Source organism: Centroberyx gerrardi, chromosome 9 (genome assembly GCF_048128805.1).
Source record: "Centroberyx gerrardi isolate f3 chromosome 9, fCenGer3.hap1.cur.20231027, whole genome shotgun sequence".
Taxonomy (NCBI): Eukaryota; Metazoa; Chordata; class Actinopteri; order Beryciformes; family Berycidae; genus Centroberyx; species Centroberyx gerrardi.
Genome location: NC_136005.1, coordinates 7,118,594 through 7,136,513, shown reverse-complemented (window position 1 = coordinate 7,136,513; position 17,920 = coordinate 7,118,594). Strand labels below are relative to the sequence as shown.

The 17,920-nt window shown below is 45.1% G+C and overlaps 1 protein-coding gene across 1 annotated transcript in view; it reads left to right on the top strand.

Moving 5' to 3' along the window:
• Positions 1 to 75: 75 nt before the first annotated feature.
• LOC139909346 (ankyrin repeat domain-containing protein 13C) overlaps positions 76 to 17,920 on the top strand; it is a 39,162-nt gene continuing 21,317 nt past the window's right edge. The window contains exons 1-4 of the mRNA XM_071896375.2: positions 76 to 715; positions 2,697 to 2,738; positions 10,748 to 10,852; positions 17,739 to 17,824. Coding sequence (XP_071752476.1) covers positions 322 to 715; positions 2,697 to 2,738; positions 10,748 to 10,852; positions 17,739 to 17,824 — 627 coding nt within the window. The 5' untranslated portion in view covers positions 76 to 321. The remainder of the gene's footprint in view (positions 716 to 2,696; positions 2,739 to 10,747; positions 10,853 to 17,738; positions 17,825 to 17,920) is intronic.

Genomic DNA, 17,920 nt, shown 5'->3' with positions numbered 1-17,920 from the left:
CGAGGCGGAAGACGGCAGATGAATCTTCCGTACTAGTCAAATGATGCTGGAGCCGCTTGTGTTGTGCAGCAACCAGGGACAGTTTCGGCAACAAGAGGAAAGCGAACAGTTTTCTGTTCATTTAAAACAGGCGAGCGGGAGCTGCTACTTGTTTGTCTCCGACCGACGTGTTGTTTTTGTATGTTCGGCGGAGGATTAGTTGTTTTCATGTTGTGCAATTTACAGTTTTTGCGTGAAGTACCACTGGCGAATCGCATCTGTTCGCCCGGAGGGTCATCGTCGACGACGGCACCCTCTGCTTCACCGTCAACTGTTTAGAAAATGACCGGAGAGAAGATCCGCTCCCTGCGCAAGGACCACAAACCGAGCAAGGAGGAGGATTTACTGGAGCCGGACGAGGAGGCGGCAACCGGGACGTTCACCACAACCAAGACGAATAACAAGAGCAGAGCGAGTAAGATCTTCAGCAATCACAAGTTAATCAAGTCGCCATCCACGCAGCAGCAGCAGCAGCAACAACACCAGAATCAGCAGTCGCAGATAAATGCTAACACCAACACACTGTCAACGGCCGATGTCGTCGATGACAACAACAAAAACCCCATCATCCGAACCGGACAAGACTTCCCAGTGCACGAATGTGTGTTTAAAGGAGATGTCCGACGCCTGTCTTCGCTCATACGGACGCAGAACATCGCCCAGAAAGACGTCCATGGTGAGTCCACTAGCTGCTCATCACAGCAGTCTAGTAAATGACAGGATCTCTAATAGCAAAACCCACCACAATCCACCCATTTCAACGAGCACACAAGCTCACTTTTATAGGCCAGCAGTCTCCAGCAGAAGTGCAGGTAGGCGAGGGCCAACACCTTAGGTCACTGGTTCCCAAAGTGGGGTCCGGAGACCTCCAGGAGGCCTTGAGAGGGTCTCCAGTGGTCCCAGGCAAAATGAGGAATAGTCTAACTTCACTGTCATTTAACACCCCATAGTGAAAAATGTACAAGGATGGTTGTTTTGATCATAAGTTTCACTGCCCCCTCCCCACAGACACCAGTGCAATCCACTACTTAATCAGACCTAATTACAAAATTCTTCTCATAGGGTTCCTTGGGATGAAATCTTATGAAATGGGGGTCTGTGGTCTAACGTGGGTCTACAGTATGTTGGGTTTTTTTTTTTGCATGAAAGACTTTGTGAGCCTCTGACTTGCATCACCTCTTCTCCAGGGAAAAGCCGAGCCAAGTCCTCAATCCACAATTTCCCAAAGAACCACCCTGACTGATCCTGGTTCTTTGGAGAAGCTTGTGTTTGTTCCTCAGGGCGTCTGCAGCCGATCCACCTCACTCCCCGAAAACAAAAGACGAGGCCTACCCTCTGCTGACTGTCACGAATGGAATGCCTTGAATGTGGTCCGTCTTATAGCTCAATTCGTCAGGTGTCGGGACGTCCGCCTCGGTGTTGTTTTGGCCTGTATTTTTTATTTTTTTTTCCAAGAGTTTCTCCGACCCTGACGGCGGCCGGCATGGCCCAGTGGCATCAGTTTTTGTTTACTCACCTATCAGTTCACCTTTCAGCGAGTGCAGGGCTGACGCCGAGCTCACCGGATCCACCAGAACAAGACCTTTATAGTAAATATTCAGGAGTGGGAGTCCGCCTGGTTTCCCGTGTGAATGTGTAGTTGTCATATATTGACTTACGGTTTGCAGCTCTGCCCAACATTAGTCATGTATTTAGCAGATATATCTAATGTAAAGTTTATGCATATACAGTAGCTGATGCTCTTAGTCGGAGCTAAAGTGGCAGGGCATGGAGGGATACAGTGTCTTCCTTAGGGATATTTGGGCGCAAATAGCAGTTGAAGGACACACACACACACACACACACACACTGGCTGGGATTCAACCTGTGATATTCTGGTTTGGGACAGCCTCTTGAACTACAATCCCGTCCTTCTTCCTAACCTCAAGCCTACACTCCACATCCTTGTGGCCTGAAATGGCCTCTGTTGTGCCAATGCCCTCTCTGTGTGCAGTTTTATCCCAGTGTCCAGCGGGACGGCTGGCTAATCCCCAGCTTGAATTTTCACCCACATCAGGGTTTCTGCAGCGCGGGCCTGCTCGGCTCTGGACGGCTGCCCGCTCTCTCCAGCTGGAGGTCTGAGGCAGGAGAAGCTTGGTGGAGCTGATCTGGCTTTTCTGGCTTCCTCTTGAGGGATTCTCCGGTGCTTACCGGGCATTTTTCACATCCTGGGAAGAAAAGACGTGGCGTTACACACCCAATACGCTTGTTATTTTCCCCCAAATGCACCTTTAGCATCTGACCCTTCTGTAGAAAAGAGTTCTAACACCTTCTGTTGCGTCTAAACCTATCAGCGTTTAATTCGTGCCTCTCGACAAGCCATGCCCCCTCCTGCTAAATGCAACTGACTTTTGGAGTGCAGTAGGGTAATTGCCTTTTAGGCGTGTAATATTTGTCATGGTAGTAGGCCAAACACACACACACACACACTAAGCCTATGCCTTTCACACCACTTGCAATTTAGTGGATTATGCCTCTCAATTTAAACTGCAATTTCACCCTGAGTGTGATAGCTTCAAAACACAAAGCGCTTGTCACAGGTATTACTTTTGTTTCTTACTGTGAGTAACAAAGACAGCCTATAATCTCTCTGTGTTTTTTTTCTTTGCCCGCTGCAGGAAACACACCCTTGCATCTCGCTGTCATGATGGGCCACAAAGGTGGGTAATGGTTACAGATGCGTGTCTGTGTCTTTCGTCATTTTCTGTCCTTCTCTCTGCCTTTCCATCTGTCTCTCTCTGATTGTCTGCCTGCCTTTGTTTGTCTCTGTCTGTCTGTCTGAGTTTGTCTGTCTCTGTCTGTAATATTTTTCTGACAAAACACCGCCAGACGTTTATCACAGATCACTACACAAAGCCCAGAAGGCAAGATGCTCATGCATGTATAAAGAGGTTGAGGGTTGTAGATCTCCGCCTGGTCAAAAATGGGATTGAACAGGAAAAGCTCTTCTTTTTTTTTTTAAACTTCCTTCCCTCTAATGCCGCCAGATAAGCGGCGGTCTATGTCAGAACGGACTGTGTCTCGATTAGTGGGGATTAGATAATGATTACACTGCAAGAAATAGGATCTTTTCAGTGGCTCCAGTCTCTCGCTGAGGTTGATGTTGCACCGTTGGCTCCAACGCTGTAACAGATTGAAGATGGCAAAGAGGATAATTAGTTGAGATAAGAGAGGTCATTTTCAACTTTCATAATGTGTGCTCAGTGCACAGTGTTATCAGTTTGTCAGCTGTAATCTCTCCTGATGAAGAGGTGGAAGTTATTGAGTAGGGTATGAATTAATCACAAAAAAGTGACTGCAAAATGATGCTGATTTTTAATACTCATGATACAGTTTACACAACAGACCCTGGAATAACATACAGTTTAGAGCATAAGATGAATATGTTATGACTTCTCAAGGCTTTGTAGAAGCCTTTAGTACACAAATCTGTTTTCAGTTGAGTTACACCGGCTCAACTGAAAGCATGCATTGCCTGCGCATAAAATATTAATGCAGCGGCCCTTTTGTGAGTCGATGCCTACATTTAATTTCTGCAGGAGACTCAGAACATGCTATTGAAAAATTAATGCCCTTTTTTTTTTTTTGCAGAGGGCTCTCAGCGAACGATTGGAGCGTAGGGTTACTCGTGCTGCCTATTCCCATTTGTTTAGTGTCTGTCATTGGAGCATGGATTTCAATTGATTCCACATTCGCAAAATTCAATTGTTGTCGCCGGAGCATAGGTCCTGTCACCGCCTATCGCAAACTCTGTTAGCGGAGTACAGAAGCCTAGTGGCGGATGGGACGTTATGGCATTGATTGTGCTAATGAGGTAGCCTAGCTGTAGCTGGTGCGGCTGCCCCGTCCTCCAGGGACGCGCTGGCCAGACATGCTAAAGGCTACAGCATGAGATCATAGTCTGGGTGTGGCAGCTCTGTTGGGATGGGATGGGAAGGACAAGAGGCACTCTCTTTGTGTGTGTGTGTATGTGTGTGTTGTGCACCAGACTACAGCGGTGCATGTCAATAGTCTGTTTGTGATGATGAGCCGCTGGCCAGTGATGTGATGATTGCTGTTTTTCCTGCTAGTGTCTGAAAGGAAAAATCCACCCTGACACAGCACTGTTTAAAAACAACTGAGCGATGTACCTTGCATTTCTTGGTCCATTTTGTTGTTTGGTGGGTTATTTTTCTTATTGCTTATTGCAGATAACTGGCCAAATATGATGTCACGTCAAGATACTTGCAGTGCAGCTGCATAGTTTGATAGTAAAACAATTTTTCTGCTATCTAAAACATCAGCAATAAACATCAGGTGTTGGTGTCCGTTTCTAGACTCACCATTTTGCACCGACATTCAAAAATCATACAGGGAGAAATCCATTGTAGAAGAGGCACAAATACCAATTTCTCCAGTAGGGAGACAGTAGCATCAATAGACCAGAATGCAATGCAGCCGCAGCTTCCATCTTTGTGGATCTGTCATCGGTAGTGTACGGACTACAACGCCTTCTTTGATGGCTTTTGCAGAATGTGAACAACTGGGCGCCGCATTGTTCTCTCTCCATGCTCATTTTTTTGTTGACTGTAAAAACTCACTACACTGTTGCTGTCACTCTCTCCACCTACATGTAGAGAACCTCCTTCTCTAGGGTTTGTTTTGAAAGTATTACTGGGAAATCACTAACTGAAGTATAAGTACACAAGGCAGGTTGAGGGAAAGCGGGCACAGCAAAAAAGCAAACAGTACTTCACCACAAAATAACTCCTGCAATGCGCTGAACGTCACAGATTGATGATATCTAACAGTGTAAGAGTAGCCAAGGGTGTATTTTTCCTTTTGTAATGAATGCTTTTCTGGAGGAGCGCTGTATGTGACACGTTGTTTCCATCGGGGACCGAATGCAATCTGTGGAAATTTGGATCTTGCAGGCAATACCAGCACAGTAAATATTTCACACTCAGTTTTGGGGCGACACCGCTGTCAAAGGCATGAGACGAAGAGGCCTGTGTTCCGTTGCGCTCCCCTCCAAAGGATAGAAAATGACCGCGTTTTCCTCGCGGCCGCCGGTCGTGACATCTGTTGCAGTGCTTACTTGGCCACAAAGATAAGCCGGGGTGTGCCAGCCAGGCAGAGTCGGCGTACATTTCCAGTGCAACGACACACAAGTGTATTTTATCAGGTCGTCACTAAAAAAAAGAGCAGCTTGTGCGAAAACGGAGAGAGGGGAGTTACTCTGTCTCTGGCTAAGATCAGAGTCTCATTATGTGCAGTGTGACCATAAAACTTCTGTCTGAAACACAGCAGTGACATAGATTTGAGTCATTCCACCACCCGAAACAGGTGGTGGTGTTGCAGTTTTGGCTCAGAGACAAAAGTTTCCCTATCTCCTGTACAATTTGGTGGCAGAGAGTGTGATGGATGGTGAGGAAGTGATCGAGAAAGCCATTTTGTGGATGTGCTCAGCCTCTGTCGAAACGGGGGGGGGGGGGGGAGACTTCACAGCCTACGGAGCCTCTTGACAAGTGTCCCATCTGCAGCCGATGCACGTAGTGTAGCGTGAGGGCATTAGATTAGCGCACCATTCCTCCATCCTGCTCTCTCCCTCTCTCTCTCTCTCCCTCCCTCCCTCCCTCGCTCCCCTGTCAGAGTGGCGTTTGGCTCGGTCAGGAGCCGCTCACAGCTGCCGCACATACAGTCAGCACACAAACCCACGGGGGACTCGGGTTTTTATCAATACTTTCACGACTTGCAGATCGGATTGAAACGGAAAGCAGGCCATGGCTAATGAGTTATATAGGCAAAATGTTAATGTGCCGAGGCAGCTATTTTCGATTCGAGTTAATGCCCAGCAGTTGTTTTGTTTTGGGGTTTTTTTGCCAGGGATCCAGCCTCAGCCTGCCCAAGGTTTCTTCCAAATTTTTTCCTGGGAGTTTTTCCTTGTGTGCATTTAGGGTCTAAGGCTGGGGTGCCGGGTAGGTTAGGCTATATAGAATAGGTAGATTGTTTGTCTCGCTAAATCTGCTCCTACCTACCTTGTGTTTTTCATCATGCTGTCCTACAAAATTTTGTTTACCACTGATTGTGCTTAGTTAGACCTAGCTAGACACATTCTCTGTAAAGCCCTCTGAGACATGCTTGTGATAAAGGGCTATATAAATAAATAAACTTGACTTGAAAACTTGACTTGATCCTGTAAGGAAAGCACCAACTCTTAACAACGGTTTTAGTCGCTCTGCTACTGAAAGGGGAAATCTATTCTAAATCATAATTTACATCTCACTCCTGTGATCATGCACCGCTCAGTCTAGATTTAGGAATGTGAGCGAGTTGTCCCCAAGTTAGAAACCAGGAAGCCAAGACTCTTTTGATGATGTTTATTTAAAGATTCCCTGATGCCACTAAACAGTCAGCTAGCTCTCCTGGTGTCCACACACAACAGCCATTACACAATATGATAGTGTCTAGTGAATTGTTCCATCCACATAAGCAATGCATTGTTCATCCTGATGTCAAAGCTCAAACAATATGACAAGATCTAACTGTTAATGACAACCTAGATTTTTTTTTTATGCCTGGATCTTTATGGAGATGAAGGCGCGTTTTTCTGCTTCATAAATATTACCACTACAATGAATTGTTCATCTGGATGTTGAAGCTCAAACAAACATTCTCCAAAGTCAGTTTGCATTTCATTGTCAGTGGAGCAGCTTTGTCTTTTGTTTCTTGCTGATGTTGAAGATTAGGGGCTTGGCGCTCTGGATTGTGGCTTTGGGACAGAAGTGTTTATGTTCACAGATATTGATCAAACTGTCAAAGTTCATAGGGAATGTGAAATGAGCTTTAGGATGGCTTTTTACCTAGATAATGTCGCTGTCACCTAGCAGTAGTAGCCTGTATGGCTGCACAGTCAATTGAAAACATACTGAAATAGTTCCCAAATTGCAGATGGCTGCAGTCATTTCTCTAGAGGGTGAGGAGTTTCAGTTTCAAAATTCTTGGCCTACAAATTGAGCTGCATGTCAGGAGAAAGCCTTTCATTTAAGTCAAGCTGTGCAGATCCTAAACACTGGAACCCTGCTCACGCAATTTTTGAGATATATTTTAAAGTATGGAAAACAAGTTATGTAAAGACAAAGCTGCAGCTATGTCTTATGAAAATCATCTCAGAACATGACAGGAAAACATTGTTGTCAATATCATCCGGCTGAGCAAGCACTCCTTTTCCCTGGAACGCCAAGCCCAGACCTGAAGCTAGCAGCTTTGAATCATAGGAAACATGTCGTGTCTGTTCAGTATATGGTTATGTAATAGTATATTTGCTGAATGTTGTCATTATTATTACACAATCTCTGGATTCAGCAGGGTGAGATATAGGTCAGAGGGTTGAGTTAATGCAAGGCGGAGTGCTTGTGCATTTAGCCGCCAGCGTTGTCTCCACATTAACCTCTGTTATCAGCCGCTCCGTCCCGCGCCCCGTCCCGCGCCCCGGCACGCAGCGGGATAATGCAGCGCTCACATGCAGGGACATTTGCTTTCTCTCTTCTGCCGATGCAAGGCTTTTTAGCGAGCTGCAACCACCCTTGTCTGGTGCCAACACGACTTATATTTCATTGAAGCATACATTATGGCCAATATTAACCACTCTGTCTGAAGCGGTCAGCCCATTGGCAATATTCGACACATAACATGCAGAACACTTCAAGTAAAATTGGCTAGAAATTAAAGCAGAAAGCGCATGCCATGCAGGCTAGGCATAGGCCAAGGCTTTGAACAGTGGCTGCTCCCCTGGTGTGAACACAATGAAATCCCACTGGGCTTTTGGGTCTTTTTTCAGTTTGATTTCCACCGGCAACAATGTTCCATGCTCCCACCTTGACGCCAACTGTACATTGCAGCTTTGGAGTTGTGCTGATAATTTCTGTAGAATATAACCGCTTTAGGTGCAGTCCCAACTTAAGCATGCCTCTTTATTTGCCCGTAATTACACTCTCGGGATACCCATGCTGCTCTTTGTTGAATGTATAATATGTTTAATTGGAAAGACTTTCAAAATGTATTCCTCTTTCCATAAAGAATGCATGAGACCCTGGCCTGGTCGTCATTAATAAAACATAGTGGGTATGTAGATCAGGGGGGTGATGTGGCATGTTAGACTATGGGACAATGTCACTAAGGGTTGGATATGTCCTCTCTTCAATAGGCAATAGGTTATTTTTTTAAATCTTATCTTACAACACTAGTTCTAGACACTGAAACCAGTCTGAGGCTGGTTCTGTGAGCATATCACTTGAGGCAGTTTTTTAATAGCATTGCCACTGATGTTTGGCAGAGCAACAAGTCTGAACATGAGAGCCATTACCATTTTGAATTTGTTCAGACAACAAATAGGGCTTGCCCAAAGGCCTGCAATGAAAGAAAGACAGTATTGTCCAACAATACACAAGAGCACCGTGTGGCTTTTGTTGCCCTAAATGATCAGAGTCGATGGCAGTGAAGTGAAGGCTCAAGTTCCTGCCCCATTAAGTGACCTAGATATCCACTCAACAACAGACTGTTTAGCAGTTCCACTTAGCCTATGCTTTGCATATGAACCGCTGTCAGTGCGTATTGACCCGCCTGTTCGGCACCGGACTTTGACCGCTTCTGCCCAGCGCTGGGTTGTACAGAAGCCACCATTTTAATTAATGATGTCACGACAAAACTGACAGCTGAGCTGGAACAACAAGCTCCATTTTGGCTCACTGTAGTTTGTTGACATGGTGCCCAGAAAGTGGAGGGATTCTGTATCGCACTCACTGCTGATCTTCCCGTAGAAAAGGGATAAGACCCTGGCTGTTTTCCCACTGACAGAATAGCAAGCAGACTTCTGACAGTTACTCCACAGAATCCCAGGGGACATACGTTGTGATCTTTGACATTTTATTCCTCAGAATCCTTCCCTCTTTTAGAGCAGTATAGATTGTATGCTGCTCAAACTCGTATAGTAGTAGGGACCATATGGCCCTTTGGTTAACAGTTCTGTTTTCAATCCTACACACAGTCTGTCCCTCCACAGGCTTAAGTTTAGATCATTGATCAAATGCTACAGCAAAACTTCTATCATACCTATTTAAAGCTAGTAGCCTACACCATCAGAATATACTGCAAAGTCGTTGGATAAGTGGAATAAATCTATTAAATCTATAGCAAAACGTGACAGTATTTGAGCAGGACAGCAAAGAAGATGGAAGTGAAGCCAGGAGGCACTACAGACATTTCATTTTTGGTTGTGTTCCCTTGGGAAGGCAAGTCGAACACAAAATTAGAGCTCGTTATGACACGGGCACAGTGTTGGCATGGAGTTAAAATTAGTTTCCTTGGCTTTTTTGTCTGTTTGATGGGGTGCTGAGTTTGAATTAAATGCTTGTATCACCATGGCAACGTCAGGAGAGCTGACAGGAAGTAGCTCACAGTAAATGTGGGATGTTTACTCATCAGTATCAACTTGCCTGAGGCACCAGGATATAGTAAATAAAGTAACACAGAAGCACTATTGTTTTTAAAGATTTTTGGGGGTTAGTTTGCCGTTGCCTGGCTGTACATTTGAGATGTAGAAGCAGTGCAGTTATCTTTGTTCTATGCCGTCGCCTTTTGTATCCAGCATGTGGTCGGTGTTTTGGATGTGCATTCACTACCTCCTCGCTGCTTTCCCTTGCTTTGCCTATGTCGTCATTGCAGATCCGCACAGGCTTTACTAGCGGATGTGGTGCAAATCAGATAAGCTATTGATGAATTGTCCGTTAGGCGAGACATCAGAACTTAGGCTACTCGCCCACACTGGCGCTGTCCTCATCTTTGTACTCCCTAGCTCTGTTTAATGACCTTTAATAAAGGCCATTTGAGTGAATTACTATCTCTCTCTGTCAATCCATCTGCCTGTTTCTCTGTCTCTCTTTCTGTCTCTAGCCGGTCTAGTTGCCAGAATCCTAGGAGTCCTCTTTGATGCCGGCCCAAGCTTTGAAGAGTCGTGCAGTCTTGTTTTGTTCAGTTAAGAACTATCTCCACAATTAAGCCGCATTTATCGCTCCGCAAACTGGAAAAAAAGTCATTCGTACTTTTATTTCCTCTCACCTAAACTTCTGCAACTCTTGTTATTCGTGCCTTAATCAAAAGTGTCTCCAATGCCTCCCGCTGGTGCAGAATGCAGCAGGCAGGATTTTAACTGGTGCTAAGAGACAGAAAAAATCACCCAATTCTGGTATCACTTCACTGGTTACCAATTAGCTTCAGGGCCACCATTGAGACTTTGCTGATCACTTTTAACGCACAGATAGGTTTGAACCCAGTTAAATCTCTGAGCTGTTAACCCCTTATGAGTCTGAGCGCAGCCGTAGATCCCTGAGCAGCGGCCTTCTGGTCATTCTTAAATCTAGACTTAGGACTAAAGGAGGCTGGGTGTTCGCCGTCAGAGCGCCTACTCTTTGGGATGCCCTCCCATTATTGCTACAGCCATGTTTTTATGTAATGATGCTTCCCCTGCCACTGTTGTATCTTTGTTTTTGCGGCTGTCCTTTTCTTGTGTAATCACGTTTCTGTGTCCTTTGTTCGTCTTGATTGTGAAGCGCTTTGTAAACTTTGTTTTAGTAAAGTTATCAATATCGTTTACGTTATCATCTGTCTCTCTGTCTGTCTGTCTTTCTCACAGAGTGCGCCCATCTGCTGCTGGCCCACAATGCACCGGTGAAGGTGAAGAACGCTCAGGGATGGAGTCCCCTCGCCGAGGCCATTAGCTACGGAGACCGCCAGATGAGTAAGCATCCGTGACTGACGATACACTGACAGCGCAGGGCGTGGAAACCCCGCCCCTGCCACTGCCTCAGACTTAGACGATGGTTCTCGGCCAACTCGCTTATCGAAAACAATCTGGCTTCAATTGGTTTCAAGGGGGCAGTTTGGTTTTCACAGGCAGCTTGATGCACTGCCTGTGTGAAAACGGCTGAAGGGAGGGGAAAAAACAGACAGATCAACAGATGCAAATCAACAAATGCCTCTGCACATTCCTCCACGTCATTGCCTCCCAGTGTGGCCGTGAAGCAGAGCTGCCCCCCTTTGTCCCCGAGAGAGAGAGAGAGGGGACATTCCTCAAGGCTCTCTGGCTTTTGTACTCTGATGAAAGGCAATTCATTAGATGTTTCTCTCTCTCCTCATAGGCTGGTTCCTGTCAGGCCCCTCTCTCGCCCATTTTCCACCCGCAGTCACAGTTCAGCTTAAACTGTGATTAAAAACCCTCAGAATGTATTTCATTCCAAAATGACATGTCCACCATGACTAGTGACATCACCCTTTATAAAATTATCAATGACACAAAACTAAAGCCAGTCTTGGTAGTTTTTACAGGATGGTAGGTAATGGATGGAGTCCTTGGCTGACAAATTGCGAACACTTTTGCAGCGTGGCGCTCCTGTTTTAGACATATTGAATGATGAACCTCTGGTAATGAGTATATCCCAAAATTGATTTATAGTGCTTTGGAAATGAACTCTTCCTTTCCATCTTATCAGTCTTAACACCCCCCTTCCCTCTTTCGAATCTTTATGTTAGACTTTTGAGTAGCTGCAAAGTGTTTTGACACTCTGTGGCATATTTTTACATGGAAACGTGCATTTTGCCTAGTCTTTCTAAAGCTCTTGACATGCTGGTCATGGGAACAGGAAGGCATGAAAACAGATTTTGTTGTCCTACACGGTTGAGCTTCATAGGGAGCGTCACAGGGGTCCCGCAGCCTGGGACCGAACCCTGACCCTCCCAAACTAGACAGCTGCTGTGCTCCCTCTGTTTTGGATCTTATTTTCCACAAGAAGAGGCTTTGAAACACACAAAATGGGTGTCAGTCAGCAGGTGGTTAGTTTAAATCGGCTATATCAAAGCAATTATTGAATGACCTAATGAATACCGGATTAACGGGGGAATGCCTCAAGCATGTATCAAAGCAGCTTTTCTTCTCAGGTTCACTGTGCTCTGGCCTTGTGAACTTGTGTGGGCCACAGCAGCGGTAGGAGTCCTGGCAGCATCACCCATTTTCAGCTGACTGGCCGTTCTCACACTCGAGGAACACTGGGTCTCAGATCCTAAACCCCCCGGCCGCCTCCTACTCCTCCCTGGGCCGGCTTTGATTTTTCTGGAGAGGCCAGATGAGAGGTTAGACCCCTCCTCTGCGCCCGCTGGGTCCAAACCAAGAAGCTTCAGATGTAGCCATTGTAGAAGTCCCACTTTTTTCTGCAAACTTGTTGAACCCCGACTGCACTTTTGATCCTTCACCAAGAGGAATTGTCTGAAAAAATTCTGTTTTGCTCTTATTTCAGCAGATAACATGAAACTTTAATGATAGGAAGTTGGGTCAGTGCAGCAGCAAATGGTAATGGGATACAGCACAGAGATATAGCAATATAGCAAATCGATGTTGTATAAACACAGTGCAGTCAACACTCTTAACATGTTAAAGGAAAAAACACATAAGCTATTGTTGATGTACCTTACATTTCTGGGCCCATTTTGTTGTTTGAAGGTGTATTTTTCTTATTTCCGTGGATAACTCGTCAAGTGTAGATGACATGACATCAAGTTGATTTTCCAGTGGAGTTACAATGGGATTTAATAGTGGAAAAACTAAAAATATCAGTGGTAAACGTCAGGTTTTGGTGTCAGTCCTTCATAATACAAGAGCAAGGGCTTCTTTGCACCGACGAGCACCGACAGCAATCATACAGGGAGAAATCCATCATAGAAGAGGCAGAGATACCAGTTTATCCACTGACAGAAGCCTCAGTAGACCAGAATGCAATGTAGCCACACGACCTGTATTTTGAGTGATGCAACTTGCTCTTTCTTGGCTGGAAAGCTCTGGCTCTCTTTGTTCGTAACTCTGTTTGCCTGCTTTTAGTTCTTCTGTGAATCTCCAAATTACCTCTATTACCACAGCTACAGTGAATCACCCTGTTTCCCAGCATTTCACTCGGAAACAGCTGATCCTGCACATTGTAAAACGATTGGACTTGGCCTGCCCTTATATAGTTTTACCTGGCTGCCATGATGGCATGAGAGGAGAGGGGTGAGGGAAACTGTGGCTGTTTTCCCTGTTCAGTGCAATAAACATTGAGTCCTTTTATAGGGTTAGCCTAGCAAAGCACTGCCTAGCAGTTCTGCAATATGAGCTGACTCAGCGCTTGTCAGGAGTGTGTGAGGGAAGTAGGGACCTAGGAGCTTTGTTTGCTTTGCTGGCATGCTAATGTCCTGGCCAGTAAAAGCACTGAAAGCTGCTAGCATTACATTTATGTAGGAGTAGAGGTCTGGATTTCAGCAGTTCTCAATGGGTGTTGTCAGTCTAGTGTAAGTGGTTCTTTATTAAACAAACTGTTGTTGAGTGTGATTAGCTGAAAACTTTAGCCCAGGGTTGTTGCTGTGTTATTCTTAGGCCGTGCTTCTGATTCGTTCTAATTCGATGTCAACCCATATTTGTTCTAATTTGACGTATAATTTGTCAACTCAGTTTTGTCACTGATGGCTGAACATCTGAGCAAGGAGGCAAAATGTGGCTTGGAAATAGACTTTGTCATGCGTTTTGTTGAGGAAGAGCTATTTCTGTCCTCACTTGCCTTCTCCTCACACAGCTGTGTTGTCAGCTTCATGAGCTCATCTGAAGGCCGTCACAGTCGTGCTGGTGTTTATTAGACGGGGAACTATTTTTCCATGTGGGTGTCAGACAGTAACGGGCTTGGTGCTTGGCTGTCAGGTGTGGGACCAGACCCAAGGCTAGCTGCTGAAAACTTTAGCTTGAGCTAATCTGAATTTCAGCAGGTAGTACTTTGAATAGTGGTGTGAAAGCTAAGCACCGTAACATATGGACCCTAGCTAAGAAGATATGGTTTTGCTTTTATAACTAGCTTTTGGTTTTTTATAACTTACTGTCAAAAGAGCGAGCCTTTACTTGCACTGTCACTAATTTCTTATAATTTATATTTTCTTTCTCTATATTCAGAAGGCCTAGTCTGTCTCATAAGATCCCCACTGTCTCTTCCGTTCCTCCTTGCCTCAGTTGGGAGAATATTCACCTACTATCTAAATCATCATGATAATGTGTTAAAAAAGATTTCTGTTTTTGTTGCTTCCTATCCTTTCATGACATCAAAGCCACCAAATGACTCTCATTTAGATGTTTAGCATAGTTTTGGGCACACTGTAACCCTGTGGCTATGAACTTATCCAAAAGGAAGCTTTCTTGTTTTTAAGGCCATGGCTAATAATCAAAGTGTGGACTTCAGTCGGGGGAAACATGGCAGCGGTATATTTGTCTTCAGAAGGGCCGGGTCAGGCCAGGTGACCCAGGACCTGATCTGTGGAAATTATCACCAAGCATCGCTAGATAAGCCCTAATACATTTTCAGCTGTCTCAGCATTCTCAGTCTATTTGTCCTTCGCTTGTATTACAGGCCTGGTTTAATGCCACTAGGGATGGTCAATACAGGCAAAACTAATATCACTATAATCATGAGAAATTATTTCTATATCGCTATATAACAATACTGCTAACATATCCAAAATCACATGTTAACTAATCAAATTGATGTTCATCACCTTCAACTGCATTGTATTATAAAGTATGATAAAAACTGAATTTTTTTTGTTTCAAATCAAATTTGCTTTTTATCATTAATATAGACAATAGAATTGTTTTTCAGGGTAACTCGATATCATTATTTCACAACAGTATTCTATTGAAAGACGATGAACAATGATTATTGTCTTGTATTATTATCTTATGTATTGTATTATTGCCCGGCCCTAAATTCAGAGAGGCCTGCCTGTCTTACTGTTAGCACATCCTAGCCTCTATCAAACAGCAGCTTACCTGTGTCAATATTGACACAGTTTTGTGTGACTATTCTCAAATTCTTTGAAACTGGCCAGCAGCAGTCGTCCAGTCACGCCAAGACCTGATTATTAAATGGTTGGGCTTTGTGCTGCTACAAAGACTGATCAAACAACATTGTCCTAACTCTGTCTCTGTCCATTAGTGTGTAGGGGTGAAATTGCTGAGATCACTCACCTAATTAATGCCAGGAAAATGCCCTAATCAGTATCGGGGCGACTTTGTGCCAACGTGGCGAGAGTCGGCTCGGTTTAGCGTGGAAGGCGGTGTGTGTGGTCCCTCTGTGCCCGTGTTCGCTGGGTGGTCCGTGGGCAGATGGTGAGCTTGTACTCCCTTTCCTGCCCTGCTGAGAGGCGGCGAGGATCAGGAGGAGCCCCCATCCGGAGCCTGTCCACACTCATTAGGCAGCCGGGCCACAAAGACACCCTCGCCCTGTGTTTGCGTCGGTGTCTGCTTGTGTGTGTGTGTGTGTGTGTGTGTGCATGGCATGCGTGTCTGTGCTCTCATTTGGCCTAGTTTTAGCGTCAGCACTGAGTCCCCAGCCCCCTGTGCGCTCCCCTGAGCCCGGTGGGGCGCACCAGTTAGACAACATGAACAACTTGTTTGTGTACGTCGACTCGACACGTGCATGCAGGGAGCGCAGGAGCTCCCTGCATGCACTGACTGAGGCATATATCCACTATTCCTTTCAGTCCCATTATCTGCCTTCCCTTGAAGTGTAGGATGATCTGGGTTGTCACAAGCCGAACATTTTTTATTTTTTTTTGCCTCCGTTTCCATTAGTCTATAATTGGCACAGAATGTTGTCATTTAATCCCCCCCCGGCTCCCTCAAAGCAGCACAATTAGCTCTACTGAGCAACTGATGCCCCCGCTCTCTCAAACACCCCTAAAGCTTAAATAAACGCTTGGGTGTGGCTCCCTTTTTTTTTTTTTCCTTTAGCCTTGTTACTCCCATAAAAACAAGCAAGCCCCTCGCACGCAGCCAGCCAATGGGCTAAATCGCTATGAAAGCTTGTTAATCTGGACCGTCGTGGTTAAAAGTCTCCTGTGAGTATGCGGCTCCCCCAGGTCATTAAGGAGCTTAAAGGCGCACCTCATTAGCGGGCAACTTTATATGTTCATCTCCCGGACTCGATCCCTTTGAACTTCCTGGAGCATTTTGATCCCTGCAGGCGGTGCGCTGGGATTGGCCCGATGCTGCCGGGAGTGTCCTATCTGGCTGCAGGGAGGCAGCGTATCTCTGAACCAGCTGCTGCTGTTACTGTGTGTGGACTTTGTGTTCCTTTGTTTACAGCACACATCTCAGTGTTGGTGTGATTTGTGCAGTGTGATGCTTTGTTACAGCTGTTACGGTCATGACATACATACACACCACATGCATAGTTTGTATTCCTATACTTGTGAGGACCTTGTACAGAATGAAATACAATTTCCGCACACTTGAAAATTGCCTGAGCTAGATAATCCATCACAGTAAACATGAAGCCGTAATTTGGTTTTGTCAGAGTTTCTGTTCCGTCGTTATGTCATTGTGCTGAGTTGAGTGTTTTCATGTCAGTGCACGCATTGCATTACACTCTGCTTACTGTCAGTCGCCTGACACCCACAAAAAGAAACGGAAGTCTCCTCCAGGAAATAATCCCTCAAAACATGCCGCCTTACAAACTTTACTGTCACATCCATGTCTTTTTATTCAGGGTGTCTTTGTTAGCCGGGACAGCAGTTACTTTCAAGCCAGGTTTGCCACTGTAAAAATGACAAAAAATGTGTAAATAGTACAAAATGTAATTGCATATGGCATGCATTGCAAAATGAATGGGGGAAATGTAAACTAGACGTAGACAGTAGTGATTGGACTATAACTCTCAATGACACTGGTATTCTCATTTAACTCAAAACCCAAGTCCTAACCCTAAACTTACCTTAACCTTCTTAACCTTACCCTAACGTAAACCTAATCTTAAAGGATAAGGCCAGTGTTTTTTAATGCATTGCTTACCGTCAACAAATCCTATGAAAATAACAAAATCAGCAATGATTTTGTTTTGCCGACAAGTCTCGTCCATGTAGCCGATGCCCAATGAAGCCATGTCCCAGCAGCCATAGAACTCCATTGTATTAAAAAAAACTATTAAAAACTCATCAAAGAGCCATGCCGTTGCTCTGGGCAACATATTTCATCATCACGATGCACCGGGCCAGCCGACTTTTTCCTCAAACAACTTAATAAGCCGGCTGTAAACACTTTGCGATCTCAGGAAAGTAGTTCCGTAGCTCCGAAAATAGTCCCCGGTGTAATGAAGAATTTGTTCCCATTTGAATTTGATTTGTTAATAACTACAACAGTCTGACTTTTCATGGTAACAGTTAGCGATTTTTAAAATTGAAACTATATGTCTTTGTGAGCTGTATTTCAAGGTTTTAGCTTACAATTGGAGCCAATTACTTCCGGGTTGGCGGCTAAAAACGGTACGTGGGAAGTCAGAAAGTAACGGGAGTAGAGCAAACGCATTGTTGATTTTGTTATTTTCATAGGATTTGTTGACGGTAAGCAATGCATTAAAAAAACACCGGCCTTATCCTTTAATTCTAACTCTAGCTGCACACACACACACACACACACACACACACACTGCAGTCTCATTCAGACGTTGTAACAATCCCTCCTCTTCATTTCAGCACTTAGAAAAAAACAGTCATCATTGATGCTTTTGATCTCACCTCCGCGTCTCTTTTTCTCTCTCTCTCTGTTTCTGTCTGTCCTTCAGTCACAGCGCTGCTGAGGAAGCTGAAGCAGCAGTCCAGGGAGAGCGTGGAGGACAAGAGGCCCAAGCTGCTGAAAGCCCTGAAAGAAGTACACAGTCCTCTACTCTGCTGTCTGCTCTCTGTTCTCTCTAATGCTGCTGCCCCTGTCATCTTGTTGCCACCCTTCTCTTCCCCAGTCATAAGC